Below are 19875 nucleotides of genomic sequence, written 5' to 3'. Positions count from 1 at the left end.
TCAGGCAAGCAGAGATACGGGCTGAAACCTGCGTATCAGACGGCGGGAACGAGACGAAGAGTTGGGTATCGTCCGCATAGCAGTGGTAGGATAGCCCATGTGCAGTGATCACAGGGCCAAGGGAGCGAGTGTAGAGAGAAAAAAGAAGCGGGCCAAGGACTGAGCCCTGGGGAACCCCTGTGGCGAGGGGCCGAGGTGTCGATACCGAACCAGCCCAGGCAACCTGGAAGGAGCGACCAGAGAGGTAGGACTCAATCCAGTCCAGGGCTGTGCCACAGATGCCCGTTGCTGACAGGGCAGACAGGAGGATGGAGTGATCCACAGTGTCGAAGGCAGCAGAGAGATCTAGAAGAATGAGGATAGAGGAGAGGGAGGCTGCTCGTGCGGCATGAAGTGACTCACTGACGGAGAGGAGCACAGTCTCTGTCGAGTGGCCCGATCTGAAGCCAGACTGATGGGGGTCTAGCAGGTTGTTGTTAGAAAAGAAAGAAGAAAGTTGAGTAGAAGCAGCTCGTTCTATAGTTTTAGAAAGGAAAGGAAGAAGAGATACCGGGCGGTAGTTCTGGATGATGGAGGGATCCAGGGTAGGCTTTTTTAGCAGCGGAGTGATGTGGGCCCTCTTGGAGGATGCCGGAAAACAGCCGGAAGACAGGGAGGAGTTGACAAGGGAGGTGACAAATGGGAGAATGTCAGGTGTGATAGTTTGGAGAAGAGAAGAGGGGATAGGGTCAAGGGCACAGGTTGTAGGGCGGTGGCAGAGCAGGAGTTGAGAAACATCAGAGTCCGTAAGGGGGGAGAAAGTGGAAAAGGAAGGGATGGGCCTAGAGGGGGGGAGGGGCACAGTGAGGGGGGTGGTGGTTGTAAAGGATCTGCGGATGACTGTGACCTTCTCATCGAAGAAATCAGCAAAGTCATCAGCAGCGAAGGAGGACTGAGGAGGAGGAGGCGGTGCGTTGAGGAGAGAGGAGAAAATGGAGAAAAGTTTCCGGGGGTTAGAAGCAGAGTTCTGAATTTGCGTTTGATAGTATTTTGCTTTGGCGGCAGTGACATCGGAAGAGAATGCCGCCAGGAGAGACTGGTAAGTCATTAGGTCGGAAGCGTCTCTGGATTTCCCCCACTTCCTCTCCGCTGCGCGGAGGCTGGCCCTGGAGGTACGGAGGGTATCAGATATCCAAGGACTGGGAGGGGATGTGCGAGGTGGTTTTGAGACAGGGGGACAGAGAGAGTCAAAGGCGGAGGAGAGAGATGAAAGGAGGGTGGCAGATGCAGAGTCAGCGGGGAGTTTGGAGAAGGATTCGAGAGGGGGGAGTGAGGCGGTGACGGTGCTGGCAAAGGAAGAGGGTGAGAGGGAGCGGAGGTTACGGCGGGCTGAGGAAGTGTGGGTGGGAGGAGGGGGAGGAGGATGGGGAGGAAGAGGGAGGGAGAATGAGATGAAGTGGTGATCAGATGTATGCAGAGGGGTAACCGTGAAATCGGAGCATGAGCAGTTCCTTACAAAGACAAGGTCTAGGACATTGCCCGCCTTGTGGGTCGGAGGAGAGTGTTGCAGGGAGAGGCCGAAGGAGTCGATTAGCGGTAGGAAGGCGGCAGACTGGGAGGCTTCTAGGTGGATGTTGAAGTCTCCAAGGAGAATCAGTGGGGTGCCATCCTCAGGGAAGGAGCTAAGAAGGGTGTCTAGCTCATCAAGGAAGTTTCCCAGGGGCCCTGGAGGACGGTAGATAACTGCAATGAAAAGGTTAGTAGGGTAGGATACTGCAACAGAATGGAATTCAAAAGTGGATATGGACAGGTCAGAGAGGGGGAGAGCAGAAAATTTCCACGAGGGGGAAATTATAAGACCAGTACCACCGCCACGGCCGGAAGGCCGGGGAGTGTGCGAGAAGGAGAAGGAGGATGAGAGGGCAGCGGGAGTGGCGGTGTTGTCAGGTGTGATCCAGGTCTCAGTTAGGGCAAGGAATTGTAGGGACTGGAGGGAGGCATACGCAGGGATGAAGTCAGCCTTCCGAGTGGCAGACTGGCAGTTCCACAGTCCCCCTGTGACAGCAAAGTCCTCACAGGGGGTCAGCGGGGGATAGCTGAGGTTTGAGGGGTTCCGACGCCGTGGAGGCCCACGTCGCGGGGGGGGTCTTCGAGGGAGAGAGCAGACTGGGATGGGGTGAAACATAACATCACAAACGGGGACGGAGCGACGCTAGCGTTGCTCTGACACGCCTATTTAAATGGCCTACAATTGCTCACAAGCAATACCAAATCAAAGCTAATCTACTGATAAATTCCACAGCTATTTAAGTTACTTAAGACGAATGTTCAATCACTCTACGGGTATGCAACCAGTAGAAGTGATTAACAGGTAATAGACAAACAACGTGGCTCAAGCCCTAACCCTTGCTGTTCAAATGAGCAATTTAAAAAAATCAACTTTACCGCGTCTAGAGGAAACCCGCAGCGATACTAAACACCTGGTCAGAATGATGCACTTACTGACTAAGGACAACTTTCGCCAGTCTAATATACGCTAGCGTCGCTCTGACACGCCCATTTAAATGGCCTACAATTGCTCACAAGCAATACCAAATCAAAGCTAATCTACTGATAAATTCCACAGCTATTTAAGTTACTTAAGACGAATGTTCAATCACTCTACGGGTATGCAACCAGTAGAAGTGATTAACAGGTAATAGACAAACAACGTGGCTCAAGCCCTAACCCTTGCTGTTCAAATGAGCAATTTAAAAAAATCAACTTTACCGCGTCTAGAGGAAACCCGCAGCGATACTAAACACCTGGTCAGAATGATGCACTTACTGACTAAGGACAACTTTCGCCAGTCTAATATACGCTAGCGTCGCTCTGACACGCCTATTTAAATGGCCTACAATTGCTCACAAGCAATACCAAATCAAAGCTAATCTACTGATAAATTCCACAGCTATTTAAGTTACTTAAGACGAATGTTCAATCACTCTACGGGTATGCAACCAGTAGAAGTGATTAACAGGTAATAGACAAACAACGTGGCTCAAGCCCTAACCCTTGCTGTTCAAATGAGCAATTTAAAAAAATCAACTTTACCGCGTCTAGAGGAAACCCGCAGCGATACTAAACACCTGGTCAGAATGATGCACTTACTGACTAAGGACAATTTTCGCCAGTCTAATATACGCTAGCGTCGCTCTGACACGCCCATTTAAATGGCCTACAATTGCTCACAAGCAATACCAAATCAAAGCTAATCTACTGATAAATTCCACAGCTATTTAAGTTACTTAAGACGAATGTTCAATCACTCTACGGGTATGCAACCAGTAGAAGTGATTAACAGGTAATAGACAAACAACGTGGCTCAAGCCCTAACCCTTGCTGTTCAAATGAGCAATTTAAAAAAATCAACTTTACCGCGTCTAGAGGAAACCCGCAGCGATACTAAACACCTGGTCAGAATGATGCACTTACTGACTAAGGACAACTTTCGCCAGTCTAATATACGCTAGCGTCGCTCTGACACGCCCATTTAAATGGCCTACAATTGCTCACAAGCAATACCAAATCAAAGCTAATCTACTGATAAATTCCACAGCTATTTAAGTTACTTAAGACGAATGTTCAATCACTCTACGGGTATGCAACCAGTAGAAGTGATTAACAGGTAATAGACAAACAACGTGGCTCAAGCCCTAACCCTTGCTGTTCAAATGAGCAATTTAAAAAAATCAACTTTACCGCGTCTAGAGGAAACCCGCAGCGATACTAAACACCTGGTCAGAATGATGCACTTACTGACTAAGGACAACTTTCGCCAGTCTAATATACGCTAGCGTCGCTCTGACACGCCTATTTAAATGGCCTACAATTGCTCACAAGCAATACCAAATCAAAGCTAATCTACTGATAAATTCCACAGCTATTTAAGTTACTTAAGACGAATGTTCAATCACTCTACGGGTATGCAACCAGTAGAAGTGATTAACAGGTAATAGACAAACAACGTGGCTCAAGCCCTAACCCTTGCTGTTCAAATGAGCAATTTAAAAAAATCAACTTTACCGCGTCTAGAGGAAACCCGCAGCGATACTAAACACCTGGTCAGAATGATGCACTTACTGACTAAGGACAACTTTCGCCAGTCTAATATACGCTAGCGTCGCTCTGACACGCCCATTTAAATGGCCTACAATTGCTCACAAGCAATACCAAATCAAAGCTAATCTACTGATAAATTCCACAGCTATTTAAGTTACTTAAGACGAATGTTCAATCACTCTACGGGTATGCAACCAGTAGAAGTGATTAACAGGTAATAGACAAACAACGTGGCTCAAGCCCTAACCCTTGCTGTTCAAATGAGCAATTTAAAAAAATCAACTTTACCGCGTCTAGAGGAAACCCGCAGCGATACTAAACACCTGGTCAGAATGATGCACTTACTGACTAAGGACAACTTTCGCCAGTCTAATATACGCTAGCGTCGCTCTGACACGCCTATTTAAATGGCCTACAATTGCTCACAAGCAATACCAAATCAAAGCTAATCTACTGATAAATTCCACAGCTATTTAAGTTACTTAAGACGAATGTTCAATCACTCTACGGGTATGCAACCAGTAGAAGTGATTAACAGGTAATAGACAAACAACGTGGCTCAAGCCCTAACCCTTGCTGTTCAAATGAGCAATTTAAAAAAATCAACTTTACCGCGTCTAGAGGAAACCCGCAGCGATACTAAACACCTGGTCAGAATAACCAATATTAATGATTAAACAATGATTAAACATACCGATAACCTGAAGGTTGGGAGTTCTTCGAAAGACTGCTTTAACTCGGCTCTCATGTCGATGTGATTCCAAAACGGACACCAGGGTTTAATAAAATATATTTATTAAACAACGTACAAACACAGAACAGATAAACTAACGGGAATTAGTAGGGGAAGTTAGGGTGTGTGTGTGCGCGTGTGTGTGGGCGCGCGCAAGCGCGCGTGTCGCTTAAACAAAGGAAAGGTAAAAGTGGGAGTAGCTAGCTTGGGTAAGCTAGAGTTCTGGGTGTGTTAGTTATTGTTAGCTGTGAGAAGACTACTTGCGTAGTTTACTCTATATATGCGCAAAAGACGGCGAATCAATTCACGTACATATATAGCTTACAAAATACATTCAAATGATAAGACGGCAAATATAGAAACACAGATTCACAAAAACAGTTAGACTAAACTAAACACTGGCTATGCCTGAATGTTTGTTGTCTTACTGAGTCCATATGCATTGCTGGATCCAAAAGACGTGCTGTCCTTGTAGAAGCGGCGATGGTAATGTGAATGTACTGGAGAGATGCGCAGGCTGGGGCGTCTTAGCCGCGCGCTGTCGTCTGGTCCACTCGGTTGCTGGAAGGATGTGTTCGCTTGTCCTTTTTCCGGGTGGAAAAGTTCTTTGCTGTTGTTCGTTGGTGAGCTTTGCAGGAGTAAACTGATGTAGCGTTCCGCGTACACCAGTTTCCACTCGCTATAGGCCACAAAGTTACCGCGAGGTAACTGGGTGTGTCCGTAGGCCTGGTAGTGCGCTGTGCAGCATTCAGCCCCTGTCCGAGTCTCGGAGCAGATGAGCCGAAGCGAATGGCCAAAAAGGGTGCGTCGACGAAGGGAATGAAGAAAGGGAAGAGAAGAGGCAGAAGAGAGATCCCAAGAACGTGTCTTGCTGTTATATGGGACCGTTTATTGCTCCCGCCATTATGGGATTGGCTGAACCAAGTTAGACGTCATCCGTGGTGGACGTCGCGGAATTTTCCTGTGGGAATGTGGAAGTTGTAGTCCCTACATAGTAGTTCCATTTTGCGTGACGTTATTTTTTCACTATTATTTCCTGCATTTACCAACGTATGCCCCCAAATACGGAATTGCGGGGACACTCTATGTCCCAATTCATTTTCTCCAAAGAGAAACAAGTTTATATCCAGAAATCCATAGTTGGGCGTGGCTTGAGACCCTCTTTTACACCAGAATTACATATTCTACACATCAACTTCAAAAAGAAGCCATTTAATTACTTTTATTCCCTTTAATCTTGCCTTCTGCATTTTTGTTAGGCTCAATCATGTGAACAATTATCCACAATTAAAAGCAGATTACTTAAAGACTAGACAATTCCATCTACAGTATAAACAACAATATTAAATGATAACCACTAAACATTGTGTAACAACGACACAATGTGCATTTAGCACACTTGTTCATTTTGGCTAGCTAATAAGCACTCAATGAGGTCTTTATTCCCATGGCCACAGCATCCCATGTTTGAACTAATACTAGTTTTCACAAATCGTTAGCTAGCTAGTAGCTTTGTTTAAAGCATCATGCCTATTGTATGCTGTTTTAACATTTATTCAACCCACTGTAGCTAGCTACACCTTTATCTTATACCGCTTTCACACAGACGACCCACAAACAAATGCCACCAAACTAGTTACGTTGTTTGCACAGAGGGGCCACACAATGTAAGTGCTGCGGGGCCCATGGGCCCTAGTGGTCAACTCATGCTTTAAGTGCAGAAGGGCCCAGGAACCCTCACACTGTAGGCCCAGCGGAACACAATTGACCATGCCTTTCATATGCGGAGTAGTGGGAACTTAAGGGGACCAGCCCCCAAAACAAGAATGAGCTAAAGATGGCCAACTGGTAATGTCCATGAATCTCAGACTTCAGCAATTATTGCATGCAAAGGATAAGCAACAAAATACTACATATGTTTATTTACATAAAATCATTGTGTCCCAAACATTATGGTGCCCTGAAGTGGGGGACTATGTATAAACACTTCTGTAATTTCTATATGGTAAAACCAAAATGAAACAAAAAAGCCCTTTATTAAAATCTGAAAATGTGCACATAAGCCTTATTTATACAGTACCCTTCATACATAAAATGCTTTACATTAAGCCAATTACAAAGAATTACAAAGACAATACATTATGGATAAAAGAATACAGAAATAAAATGAACACTGTAATTATGAAAATATATTCACACAGCAAACAAATAAGATTTTCACCTGTGCCTCCCTGGAGTGGGACAACACTAATTGTGGGAATATGTAATTCTCAACAACCAACTAACAAATAACACAACACTGTATACAAAATAAATATAGGGAGAAAATGCTACAAACAATGCTAAAAAGAGTGTTGCTAGACATACAGTAGCACAAAGTTAAAAGCAAGAAATAAAAATAAGCTGCTAGATATAGCTCAAAGTGATATAAAGTAAAAAATAAAATGAATAAATCAAATAAAAACAAGATGACAAGGAGAATATAATAAAAAAATAGTGCTTGAAATAGAAGCAGAATTACAAGAATAAAAAATAATAACATAAATAACAAAATAAAAGCAAAATAAAATCACTGTTCCTAGATATAAGATTAAAAAGATAGGTTTTCAGTTGCCGTTTAAAAATGTCCACTGAGCTAGCTGGTGATATTACTTGGTAGGGTGTTCCATAATTTAGGGGTATAATGATTCAAAGCGGCATCCCCAATTTTCTTTTGTGAGCCATCAGGAACAATTAATAAACCAGCTGCAGATGACCTGAGGGCTCGTGAAGGGACATAAAATAACAGCGAGCCTGAAATGTAAGGAGTAGCTAAACCATTAAAAGCTTTGTAGACAGATAAAATAATTTTAAAATCAATTAAAAAAGATACAGGTAACCAATGCAGTGCAGCTAAAAGAGGAGGAATATGCGCTTGCTTCCTTGTTTTTGTTATAAGTCTCACAGCAGAGACTAATTGTAATCTTTCAATTGACCTTTTTTGAAGATGTAACGCTCGTATCCAGAAACCCAAATGCAGACCACGGAATTCCAAAAATGTTGTTTATTTCAGTCGAAGATAGATCAAAAGCCAGGTAATCCAGTAAAGACTTTGCCAAATCGGGGGCAAGGCAAACTCGGAATCAGGCAAAGGGTGTCTCAGGAATCTCAAGTATGAAAGGCTTACTAATAATAGGTACTGAAATATTGATCAACGTTCTGACAGGGCTGAATACTCAGACTGAGGTTTAAATACACAGAGGGATAAAACAAACTAGGCGGAGCCTAGAACCGAACCTCCACCTCACGCTCACGACTACTGTCTGTTCTGGCTCCACAGTGGTGGAACGAATTCCCCGTTGAGGTCAGAACTGTAGAATCTCTCCCCACCTTCAAACGCAAACTGAAGACGCACCTCTTCAAACAGCATCTCTCCCCGTCCCTCCCTACCTCCCTGTGAACCTTAATTGTTGTCTTTGTGATTTGCTTTGTGTATCGGTATTTTTAGTTGGCTAGATAAGCAGTGTTGGATACCGTAAATCCTCAAATTGTGGCCGGGGTCTTTTATTTACTTAGGCTGCACAAAGCACAGGCCTTTATTTGGGGCAGGCTTACTATATACAAATATGAATGAAGAAAAAGCAGGAAGTAAGAAAAGCGAGACAGAGAAGAAATTATGGGAAACCGAAAATTCAGAAAACATCCTAATAGTGAATCACACAGACAGGGAAGTGACTCTGGCTCAGAACTACATAAAGACACAGACATCACAGGGGAAGATGAGTGCAATGAACCATGAATGTAAATAGAAAACCAGACATGAATATGAAAAATAATAAAGCTACAAAAATACAAAATAACTAACAGACAGAAAGCAGAATCATTACGGAAGACCAATAAAAGAGCATTGCAATAGTCCAGCTGACTTGAAATAAAAGCTTCTCAGAATCCTGTCTTGATAAAAATGGCCGTACCTTGTTGATGTAATTTTTTTAATTACAAGTCTCAAATTGTTGAGTATAGAGGCAAATAAATAAATGATGGTTCTTTGTCCCAAACGTTATGGAGGGCACTGTATGTTCCGTCTCATCTACGTCCCTGGAATGCTCTGCTAATCACAGAGATTTCACTGTGTTATTTCTTCAACCTTCATCTTTGTTTATTTGAAGCACAGCAGATAAATATATGCCCTTTGCAGAGGTGGTAGAGGAGATTATTAGCAATGAATCGGAGGGAGAAAGCGAAGATGGCTCAGAAGCTGAGACCTCAATTCCATTACTGAAAACGTCATTTCTGTATGCCCAGCACTAAAAATCACAATCGCAATCCACTCCAGCGTAGGGCTGATTAGTACTCTAGATTTGGATACAAATGAAATGCTTTCTCCCCCTGTGGACGAACCGTTTATCTCACGTCACACTTTCACAAACAGACTCAGTGAGAACATTTTCACATTTTAAGAGATACTGGAGGTGCTCAGTCAATCATTTTGGAATGTGTATCACCCCTTTCTGTTGTGGTGCTGATGTGTTGGTGTCAGTGGTAATGTGATTAGTACTCCCTTGCACAATGTTTATTTGCATTCTGATGTATTTTATAGTCGTGTAAAGGATGTGGTTTGTACTTAGTTGCTGGTTAAAGGCCTTTCTTTTATTGGCTTGACTCGGCAAGAGGAAAGGTGTTCGGCCCCCCAAAATCAAAGAGAAATGCAAAACAAATGCCAATATCTTGTTCAGAAGTTGCACTCCGTTTGATCTGCATTGCAAAGTGGCATGTTTGCAAAGTTTGAGAAGTTTCTTCTAATTAGCATAACTCTGTGGTTTGTAATGCTGATCCTAGAATACCCCCCCTTATGCTGTTTTTCCTTAAAACTTTAATAGAAATTCCCAAAGTATAAAGACCTGTTAGAAGCAATTAATTCCCACTTACCAAGGTGAAACAGAACAACCGACTCACATGCTTATACACCCACTCACATAATAGGGTACATATACACTCAGTGAGACCTGTACACCAGTTTGTAAATGCAATTATTTAATCAGTCAATCATGTGGCAGCAACTAAAAAGCATGCAGACATGGTCAAGAGGTTCAGCTGTTGTTCAGACTGAATGCCAGAATGGGGAAGAAATGTGATCTAAGTGACTTTGACCGTGGAATGATTGATGGTGCCAGACAGGCTTGAGTATCTCAGAAACTGCTGATCTCCTGGGATTTTCAAACACAACAGTCTCTATAGAGTTTGCAGAGAATGATGTGAAAAACCAAAAAACATCCAGTGAGCAGCAGTTCTGCAGGAAAAAAACGCATTGTTAATGAGAGAGGTCAGAGGAGAAGGACCAGACTGGTCGAAGCTGAGAGGAAGGTGGCAGTAATGCATATAACCACACATTACAATAGTGGTATGCAGAAGAGCATTGCTGTACACCTGAAACCTCTAAGTGGATAGGCTACAGCAGCAGAAGACCAATAAGTCTAAAAAATAAGTCTAATAAATACCTAATAAAGCGCTCACTGAGTGTAGTATTCGGTTTCTAAATTTACATTTATTTTCCACAAATTGACTTACAGTAAAGTGCAAGAAACACTGGGAGATGGGAGGGGGGAGGGGGGGGAGGGGGTGTGCCCAGGTGATGTGTCTATATTTAAACACTAAGGACCATCTCAGTTCAAATATTCCCGCTAACCCAGTGCCTTGGGACTTAGGGCTGACTGACACCATCAGTCTGTCAACCATCAGTATAGATTAAAAAGGCTGAAAATAAACCACATTAATGCCATGGATTTTACAAACCCTGAAACTGTCATTTACTGAAATAAGTGTGTAAGTTTTCTGTGCCAGAAAATAATGCAGCTAGCATATTTTAACACAAAATTAAACAAAACCCCCACAAGTATGTACAATACCAAATCTTTCAGTATTTATTGTGCCCACCCGTTGCTTTTATTACAGCTTTCAGTGCCTCACCTCGACACAACATCATATCAGCTGACCTTTTTGTGTGGGGATGTCACTTTTCAACTTGACGCACTCCAATTTCCATCCCATAGTTTCTGCTAGATCTGAGTATAATTATTTTGGTTGTTAGACTTGTTTTGACGTTATCAAAGGTGTTTGAAATTTAGGCTAATTCATTTCAAGCAATCCTGTGTTGCTAGTTTCCATTCTGGTAATAGCCAAAATGTTTTATTTTTGTTAAACAGGTCTGCTCTTCTGCCGTGTTCAATTAATTATTTTTATTTAATGAAAGTTTAGGCCTGCATTAAAATGCTATAATTGCGCAAATGTGCAAAAAACTCAAAACTAAAATGGTTATTGAATTTTACATTTGGACTTGAAAGGAATGCATTTCATGTAGCCTAAATGAAAAACATTGACAAGCTGTTTAAAATAAACTCTGTTATTCTCATGAAGCCTATGTCTGCATTTTCAATGAAGGAGGAGTGAGGGGTTGGGGGCTGGCCCACCAAGTCATTTGAATTCTAGAAAGTGTAAAAAATATACAGGTACCTCTATATCAGTCTCATACCATTTATGGCCTGTGTACAGCTGGCAGTACCTATAGAATTTGGAGATATTTACAAGAAGCATGAAAAAATGTCCCAACAGATCTCTTGGAAACACTCAAAGTGTGGACACAATAAATACTGATGATTGTCGATGCCAGACAGGCTGTTTTGAGTATTTCTGTAACTGTGGATCTCACGGGATTTTCACACACAACAGTCCCTAGAGTTTACTCAGAATGGTGCCGAAAAAAAAAACATACAGTGAGTGGCAGTTCTGCGGATGGAAACCTTGTTGATGAAAGAGTGGCCAGACTGCTTCGAGCTAACAGAAAGGCTACAACTCAGACAACCACTCTGTACAATTGAGGTGAGCAGAAAAGCATCTCAGAACGCACAACACATCGAACCTTGAGGCGGTTGGGCTACAACAGCAGAAGACCGCGTCAGCCAAGAACAGAAAGCTGAGACTGCAGGGGGCACAGGCTCACCAAAACTGGACAGTCGTAAACTGGAAAAAACTGTAGACTTGAATTGTTGCTGACCATGTATGCACATGGTCAGCAACAATTCAAGTCTACAGTTTTTTCCTTCATGGCTACTTCCAGCAAGATGATGCACCATGTCAGAAGGCAAAAGTCATCTAAAACTGGTTTCATGAACATGTCAATCAAATCAATGTTCTTCAGTGGCCTTCCCAGTCAACGGATCTGAATCCAATAGAACACCTTTGGGATGTAGTAGAATGGGAGATTTGCAGAATGAATGTGCAGCTGACAAATCTGCAGAAATTGCATGATGCAATCGTCAACAAGCCACAGCATCTCAAGGAATGTTTTCAAAATCTTGTGGAATCTACACCACAAAGAATTGAGGCTGTTTTGAGGGCAAAGAGAGGCCCTACGCAGTATTAGTATAGTGTTCCTAATAAAGTGCTCAGTGAGTGTATGTTTGCTGCATTATTTTCTGACAGTGAAAATAACTTTCACTTTATTGCTGTTTCCACTGTAAGTAAACAATAATATAAATGGTGGTCCCAGAATTTTGCACAGTGTTGAAGGTTGTTAATAATTAATGATATATGGGGGGGTTGGCACTTTTTTGCCTTGTAGTTGAAATAGTCACTTTAATCTCAGCACTGAATCAATAATACCCTTGCCCTTAATAGATTTCCCAGAGCTATAGCGAAAACTATAATATGCCAAGAGAAAACATCACTAATGGTCTGATGGGCATGTCTTTTTTCATAATGTCCAGAATCACACTGCCAAAACAACCTGTCCATCCAGATGCTGAGCACCACCACAATTCCAGCCTTAATGGTTCTACTGGAACTAAAATAGATCCTTTTAGGGCACAATCAAATCTTCTGGCAGCACAAGCAGATCGATTCGGCTCTCTTGTTCCCAAACAAGAGAAGCTGACTTATGGAACCCAACAAAGTGAACCATCTGTCCAATCCAAGTACAAATCTATCATGCACGTATCAATTTTCAGGTGAAATAAATGCAGAGAGCAACATATCACTGAAATAATTTTTTTTTAAAGTGAAACTAACTACTTTACAACCAGAAAGATAATTTTTCACTTAATTTATTTCATGAGTATTGCACATGTTGCTTATATCTGAGTGTAAGACAAATAAAAACACACTTTGCAACCATTTTACAGGTATCATCCAAGAAAATATCTGCACTGAAAGGGAGACCACACAGCAACCCAAAACAAGCAAGCTTCAGTGTGGCTAGAATTGTACACTGACAAATTGTGTTCCATTGCAGTAGACAGCATGAGTTATGTATCTGTGTCTGCCTGTAATTAGTACATGTCCACTATGCAACCAAAATGTTGTTTTCAATTCCAAAATGTAATTTATAATATGTCCAGACAAATTATACATAGTCTTAAAGGGACAATAGGATTGTTATTTACATTTACATTTTAGTCATTTGGCAGACGCTTTTAATCCAAAGCGACTTACAAGTGCATAGGTTCTACCATAAGTCAAAGCATCACATCCAGAAACTAGCAAAATACACATGAAATGCTGTTCTAAACATAGTTGTCATCATAAGTGGATTTTTTTTTTTTTTTTTTTTTTTTGGGGGGGGGGGGGGTTAGACAAGGATAGGGATATCAGAAAGGAGGGGCAGGGGAAATCAGGAGGGAGGACTAAGGTAGAGTTTGAAAAGGTGGGTTTTCAGTCTGCGTCGAAATAGGGGGAGGGATTCTGCTGTTCTGACAGTGGTAGGCAAGTCATTCCACCACTGAGGAACCAGAACGGAAAAAAGGCGTGAACGTGCAGCTCAACCGCCAGGTGCACGTAGAGAGGGAACCGTAAGGCGACCAGAGCTGGCAGACCGGAGTGGTCTAACTGGGGAGGAGGGAGTGATCAGGGATTGTATGTAAGGTGGGGCAGTCCCCTTAGCAGCCTGAAATGCCAACACTAGGGCCTTGAAACGGATGCGTGCGGCAATAGGAAGCCAGTGGAGGCCAATGAGAAGCGGGGTGACATGAGCCGACCTGGGCTGACTGGTGATCAGGCGGGTTGCAGCATTCTGGACCAGCTGGAGGGGCTTGATGGCACATGCTGGGAGACCGGCTAGGAGGGAGTTGCAGTAATCCAGGCGGGAAATGACGAGCGCCTGGACTAGGAGCTGGGTGGCTTTCTCAGTCAGGAGATGACGGATAAGGCGTATATTATACAGAAAGAACCTGCAGGTTCTGGCAGTGGAGGATACTTGTGGAGCCAGGGTGAGGCAGTTATCAAGAGTCACCCCAAGATTCTTTGCCGTACGGGAGGAGGAAACTACAAAGTCCTCAACAGTCAATGAGAGGTCGATTGATGGAGAGGACTTAGCAGGGATGTAGAGAAGCTCAGTTTTGGCAAGGTTGAGCTTCAGGTGATGGGAAGTCATCCACGCAGAGATATCAGCCAAGCAGGCAGAGATCCGTGTGGGGATTTGGGTGTCGGGGGGGAAGGAAATGAAGAGTTGGGTGTCATCAGCGTAGGAATGATAAGAAAAGAACCAAGAGATAACAGAACCAAGAGACATGGTGTATAGCGAGAAGAGGAGAGGCCCAAGAACCGAGCCCTGCGGGACTCCAGTTCGTAGGGGGTGAGGGTCGGAGACTGAGCCCCTCCAAGTCACCTGGTAGGAGCGACCAGAGAGGTAGGAGGAAAACCAAGCGAGTGCAGATCCTGTGACACCCATCCCAGACAGCGATGAGAGCAGAATCTCATGGTTGACTGTATCGAAGGCGGCCGACAGGTCGAGGAAGATGAGGACAGAGGAGAATGTTAAAACAATGTTATGTTAAAACATTGTTACAAGACCACTGTAAATCCCTTCCTATCGTTGAAAAAGGTCCTTAAATTCTGGTTTCAAAATATCCAATTGGCGGGCCGTCGCTCTGTACCAAAACATTGCAGAGCTGTACAATAATTCAAGCTCATTGATTATTCAGATTGTCTGCGTGTAGCTGCCCAAACTGCACTCCAGACAAGCTATCACTGAAACTCTGTATATTATTGCTTACTATCCAAGTAAAGACTACATATCTAGTTATAAATCAATACCAGTTTGCTTTTGGCAGCAACAAACAAATTAGCCATAGTTAGCTCAAAGAATTTACAATACAAACATAGTAGTGAGCGCTGCGAGCATTGTTGCACACGCGTTGTGTCTCAGGTGGATATCTGTAAATTCTTCAAGCTAACTAATAGCTAATTTGCTTGTTGCTGCCGATAACAAACTGGTACCGTTTTATAACTACATATGTATTCTTCGCTTGGATAATAAGCAATAGTATACAGAGTTTCAGTGATAATTTGTCTGGAGTGCAATTTGGGCAGCGACACGTTCCTTTCATCTCTTTCTGTGTTGAATCATGCGTGTTTAACTTAACTTTTATTTGTCTCAAACTGTAAGTTTTAAAAACTTTCAATTTTTAAAAACTTAGCAAGCAAATTTATAATCTGGCGATCCGAGAACGACACGTCTTCTTCAAACCATCTCATGCTCATGACCATGATTCCGATGCACCTGGGGTGCTGTTGTGGTGGCAATCCACTAACCCTGCCAAGTCCCTCCCTCTGGAGCAGCGAGCCAATTATACCAAGCAGGCCAAACTTGCCTTTTGGTAGGACCGGGAATCGAACCCCAGTCCTCGGTGTGCAACTGCAACAAACTGCAACAAACTGCAACCGCGCCACCACGGCTCTCCCTTCATAATTATGGGGCCACATGGCTCAGGCAGTAAGAGCAGTCGTCTGGCAGTCGGACGGTTGCCGGTTCGATCCCCCGCCCGGGCTGTGTCGAAGTGTCCCTGAGCAAGACACCTAACCCCCAAATGCTCCTGACGAGCTGGTCGGCACCTTGCATGGCAGCCAATCGCCGTCGGTGAGTGAGTGTGTGTATGAATTGGTGAATGAGAAGCATCAATTGTACAGCACTTTGGATAAAGGCGCTATATAAATGCCAACTATTTACCAACCATTTAATTAATGGAATAACCAGGCATACCAAAATTTTGGCACACAAGCTGAATGTTTAGCAGGTACTGAAGTATGTGATAATGACGGACAGTTCAGAATCCATTAACCCCTAGATCTTTTATAGTTTTTGGAGCTCTTACAGTGAAGAAATCTTTGCTGGATTTAGAATTATTTGCCTGCTTCTTCCATCCATCCAACAGTACATTTTGTCCTGGTCCTTTCTTATTTGAAAACCAGTACTTTCCCTGTAGGCTACTTAACAGCCAATAAGATCAGTCCCTTGTCTAATTTGAATATAAAAGTAAAATACGTTTTACTTCCGATTATATACCAGTTTGACCAGATTCTTTGGTTTTATGAATTTTGGATCTCAGAGGTTCTACTGTATATTCAATATTTAGACACAAACCATAGTCTGTTCATCTAAAGCCAATCAATTGAAAATCCACATTAAATACAAGCTTGGATATTGTAGTTGGTTAATAGCAAGTTAATAGCTAAATAATCTTATGAGCTTCACTTGCAAACTGTACAATGATGCAGTGTAAATGTAAAACAAACTGATTTGTCAGAAATCAGTTATGTTATTAATCTCACATAGACCATAATCTTGTGATTCTTCAGTTGCTAGTGGATCGCAGTAGCATACTTTCCCCCGAAAACAGCCAAATTTCTCTGCACCTGGCACGGTGCTTTCACGGACATATAGTGTCGAAATGCACTGTTAATGATTGTTTCCATCATATCACCGCTGAAGACAACTATATGCATAAGCATAAGAAACTGTAGTCATGTGTTTATTCCTGTATGTGTATTAATAGTCTGCATGTATAAGATTTCACAATCACAGAGATGATAAAGGTCCAATCTGCTTTGAAATAAACCTTTCCAAAGGAACATTGGGTGTGCAAATTAACTGTCACCACAATAAATGTAAATAATTATTTCATAGCTAAATGTTTTGGCATCTATTTAACCCCTTAAGTGTTGCCCCCTTTTCGTTACACAAGCTTGAAAATGACATACTCAAAATAAAATGGTTACTATTCCTGAACCCTTTTGACAAAGGCAACGTCCTGGTCCCCTGCGGGGTTTGATATCCGAGTCAGAATTACTCTAAATATTACTAAAGCATATAGAAGCTGAAATGCAGTGGAAATGGAAGCTTTTTTTGAATGGAAACAGATGATTGTCACTGTGTCTGGTGTGCTTATAAACATAATGGAGCCACAGCCACAACACTGGACAAATCTCCTTCCAATTTGATGACAATATTACCAAAAATAAGCAAATTAACATTCTGTAATTGCTTCTTCTAAGCTGTGACATTTGGAGACTCCAAAAGGACACATGTAAACTAAATGATATTATGGGTCGTGTATGAGGTGCAAAATACAATATATTGTATATTTACTTTTTATCCTGAAAAATGCATTCCCACTTCCCCCTGCCAGTCACCCTACCGCTATCTCACTCTCTCTCCATATAAAAAAATAACTTTCTTAAAAAAACCCAACCCCCAACAAGTCAAACACATCCCCACAATTTCACATGCCATTTATTATTCAAAAGCAGGCCTGCTCCTTATTTATAATAATAAACCATTTTGAGAATGCATTTAGATGGTCACCAATGTAAAATGGGGTCAAGTCACTGGAAATGCCCTTTAGTGTGGAGTCAAACGCGTTTTCAATGTCCTCCTCCTCACGGAGAGGGACGTTGTCTATACCATGGGACTACGGTACTGGGACTGGTCAGAGAACTTCGTAGTTGCACTGACCGTGTTCCAGAGAGCTAATACAAAACATAGATAATTGCATTCATTGTGTACAAGTACTTTTGTACACGTATACAATGGTGAAATGGACAAAAATTATAATTCCTCTGGAGAAATTAAAAGTAAGCAATGGGCATTCTATCAATGCTATTCCGATTAGCACGTTTTTGTAATTATAAACTATTGTGGACTTGGTTAACTGGATCCTCACCGAGAAAAGGACAACAAAAATACCCTGATTTGTCTAGCTTGTGGATTACAAAAATGCCTTGCTTCTTTTTCTATATGTTACAAAATTAGGAACTGTTGTCGCTAAAGAAATGGCATTGTACCATAAAAGATCATTATAAAATGGGAAGGACAAATCTCGGAAGTGCCTGGCCAAACAAGCTGTCTATGTAACACTGCCTTCAGTTATTGCTTCAATGAACTACTTTCAAAGTTTATCACATTTTAAAACCTTTTCTGACTGTCTATTGTGCCAACAATTCAGTGAACCTCAAGTGTAGACTACAAATCCCATCAAGAAAGGGGTGAAACATATGTGGAATTGAAAGCACATTTTATAAGATGCCTAGACTGAAGAACATTTAATTATTCACTCATATTTGTTCTTCACTTTATAACTGAAAGTACACATGTGACTACTGTGTAATGCTTCGCTAAATGTACTGTATATAAAACAAAACGAAAAAACTATTGATGTTTATAAAGCAATTTTACCATCTGGCTTTACATAACCACTGGTATGACAGCAGATTGAGATTTGCTACTTTGCTCACAAAATGTAGGACATCCTATGACATACAGTTCACTCACAGTCTTCAAAATTAAGTCCTTGGCTATCTCCATCTATCATTGTAATTCACTAACAACACAATGGTTAACAGTAAAGTGTTGCACCCCTCTGGAAATTGCAATAATGTAAAGTCACTGCAGTTAGTTTGAATGGTGATAACATTCTATTCCCAAATTATTATTTTTAAACTACTGTACATATTTCAGTATTACTAATATTATCATATCGCTTCAGGCATATAGTGCCACAATGTTGCGGGTCCCCAGAAGTCAGGTCTTTGCCCTCATAACACAAAAAAACATGTTTGTATTCAAATTCCTCATGTCATGTCTGCTTACTGGTCAATGATAGAGACTAAAATGGTCTGTGTCTTTTAAAAATGAATGTCTTACCTATTTAAGTCCAATCTCAAAAGGACAACTTTCAGCTTTATTAATTCCTTTATTAATTAGTACTATTGCTTTAATGCTAAAAGTATAACTGAGAAACCAGCAGTTTCACTGTCATAGTAGTAAAAACTGTAACCATTGGGTAGACTGTGTGGTGCAGTACCTTCTGCTTTGCTGCAGTAAATAATTCAAATCTATCATGAAACAGTATTACTTTAGTAGCCTAGAACATAGAAAATTCTAAGTACAATTTTTCCATTGCATATGTTCAGATAGCATTGCCTTTATGAGGCAAACTGTCACAACAGGTTCAATCACTTCTATTTTCCGAAAAGACCAAACACCTTTTACCAGGGTCCTAAACAATAATGGAGCAGGCTAATGTGGAATTAGCAAAGTCTGGAATTAAATAAATATAAACCAAGAATTATGTCAGTTTAATAGTTTTACCCGAAAATAAACATATTAGCATATTTTTACAATAAATTGTGGCAATTATTGGCTTACTTTTAACCTTAGTATCCAACAAAGTAAATACATCGGTAAAACATGTATTTTGACCACTTATTTAGTCAAAAGTGACAATATTGTAAGTGAATTATTTTAAATATACATAATATTACAGATTAGACTGAATATTAGAATTGAAATACACGCTTACCTGACATGGTTGTCGCAGAATTTGGTTGTCTGGTGATGGTTAAGCAGGACAGTTCGAGCTGCAGCATCTATCGGGTCCGCCTGCGACGTGGTTCCCGACATTTCATCTTCTGCCTTGCGGTACCCAGCAGATGAACAAGCGGGCCCTACGGTGAGTAAAGGAGATAGAATCGAAGCGAGCATTAAAATATGATAGCCTGAGGATGCGCGCAAGCGGGGGGGGGGTCGCACGCTTTGCTGTAGTAGGCTATATCAGTGAAGATGCTGAGCGCGTGAGCTCGGTGGCGCCCGGTGACATTTCCCAAACATGCCTTTTCATTAAGCTCGAGTCGGCTCCATCACCATCACTACAACGCCCGACGTCCCCGTGGACCCATGTAAAGAAGCTGCTGATCGAGGCACAAAAGCAGGACAAACACTGCGCGCGAGCCACGCTTTGTTGAGCGTTAGTTTT

At 42.0% G+C, this 19875-nt stretch overlaps 1 protein-coding gene across 4 annotated transcripts in view; it reads right to left on the bottom strand.

The window, feature by feature from the left end:
- Positions 1–19875, bottom strand: part of atp8a2 (ATPase phospholipid transporting 8A2) — a 241996-nt gene that overhangs the window by 160623 nt on the left and 61498 nt on the right. For all 4 annotated transcript variants that reach the window (XM_061239651.1, XM_061239653.1, XM_061239652.1 and 1 more), the window contains one exon: positions 19423–19567. In XM_061239651.1, the coding sequence (XP_061095635.1) occupies positions 19423–19567 (145 nt within the window). The remainder of the gene's footprint in view (positions 1–19422; positions 19568–19875) is intronic.

This window comes from Conger conger, chromosome 4 (assembly GCF_963514075.1).
Source record: "Conger conger chromosome 4, fConCon1.1, whole genome shotgun sequence".
NCBI classification, from domain to species: Eukaryota; Metazoa; Chordata; class Actinopteri; order Anguilliformes; family Congridae; genus Conger; species Conger conger.
The sequence above is the reverse complement of the archived record's forward strand: the minus strand, read 5'-3'. Positions and strand labels throughout refer to the sequence as shown.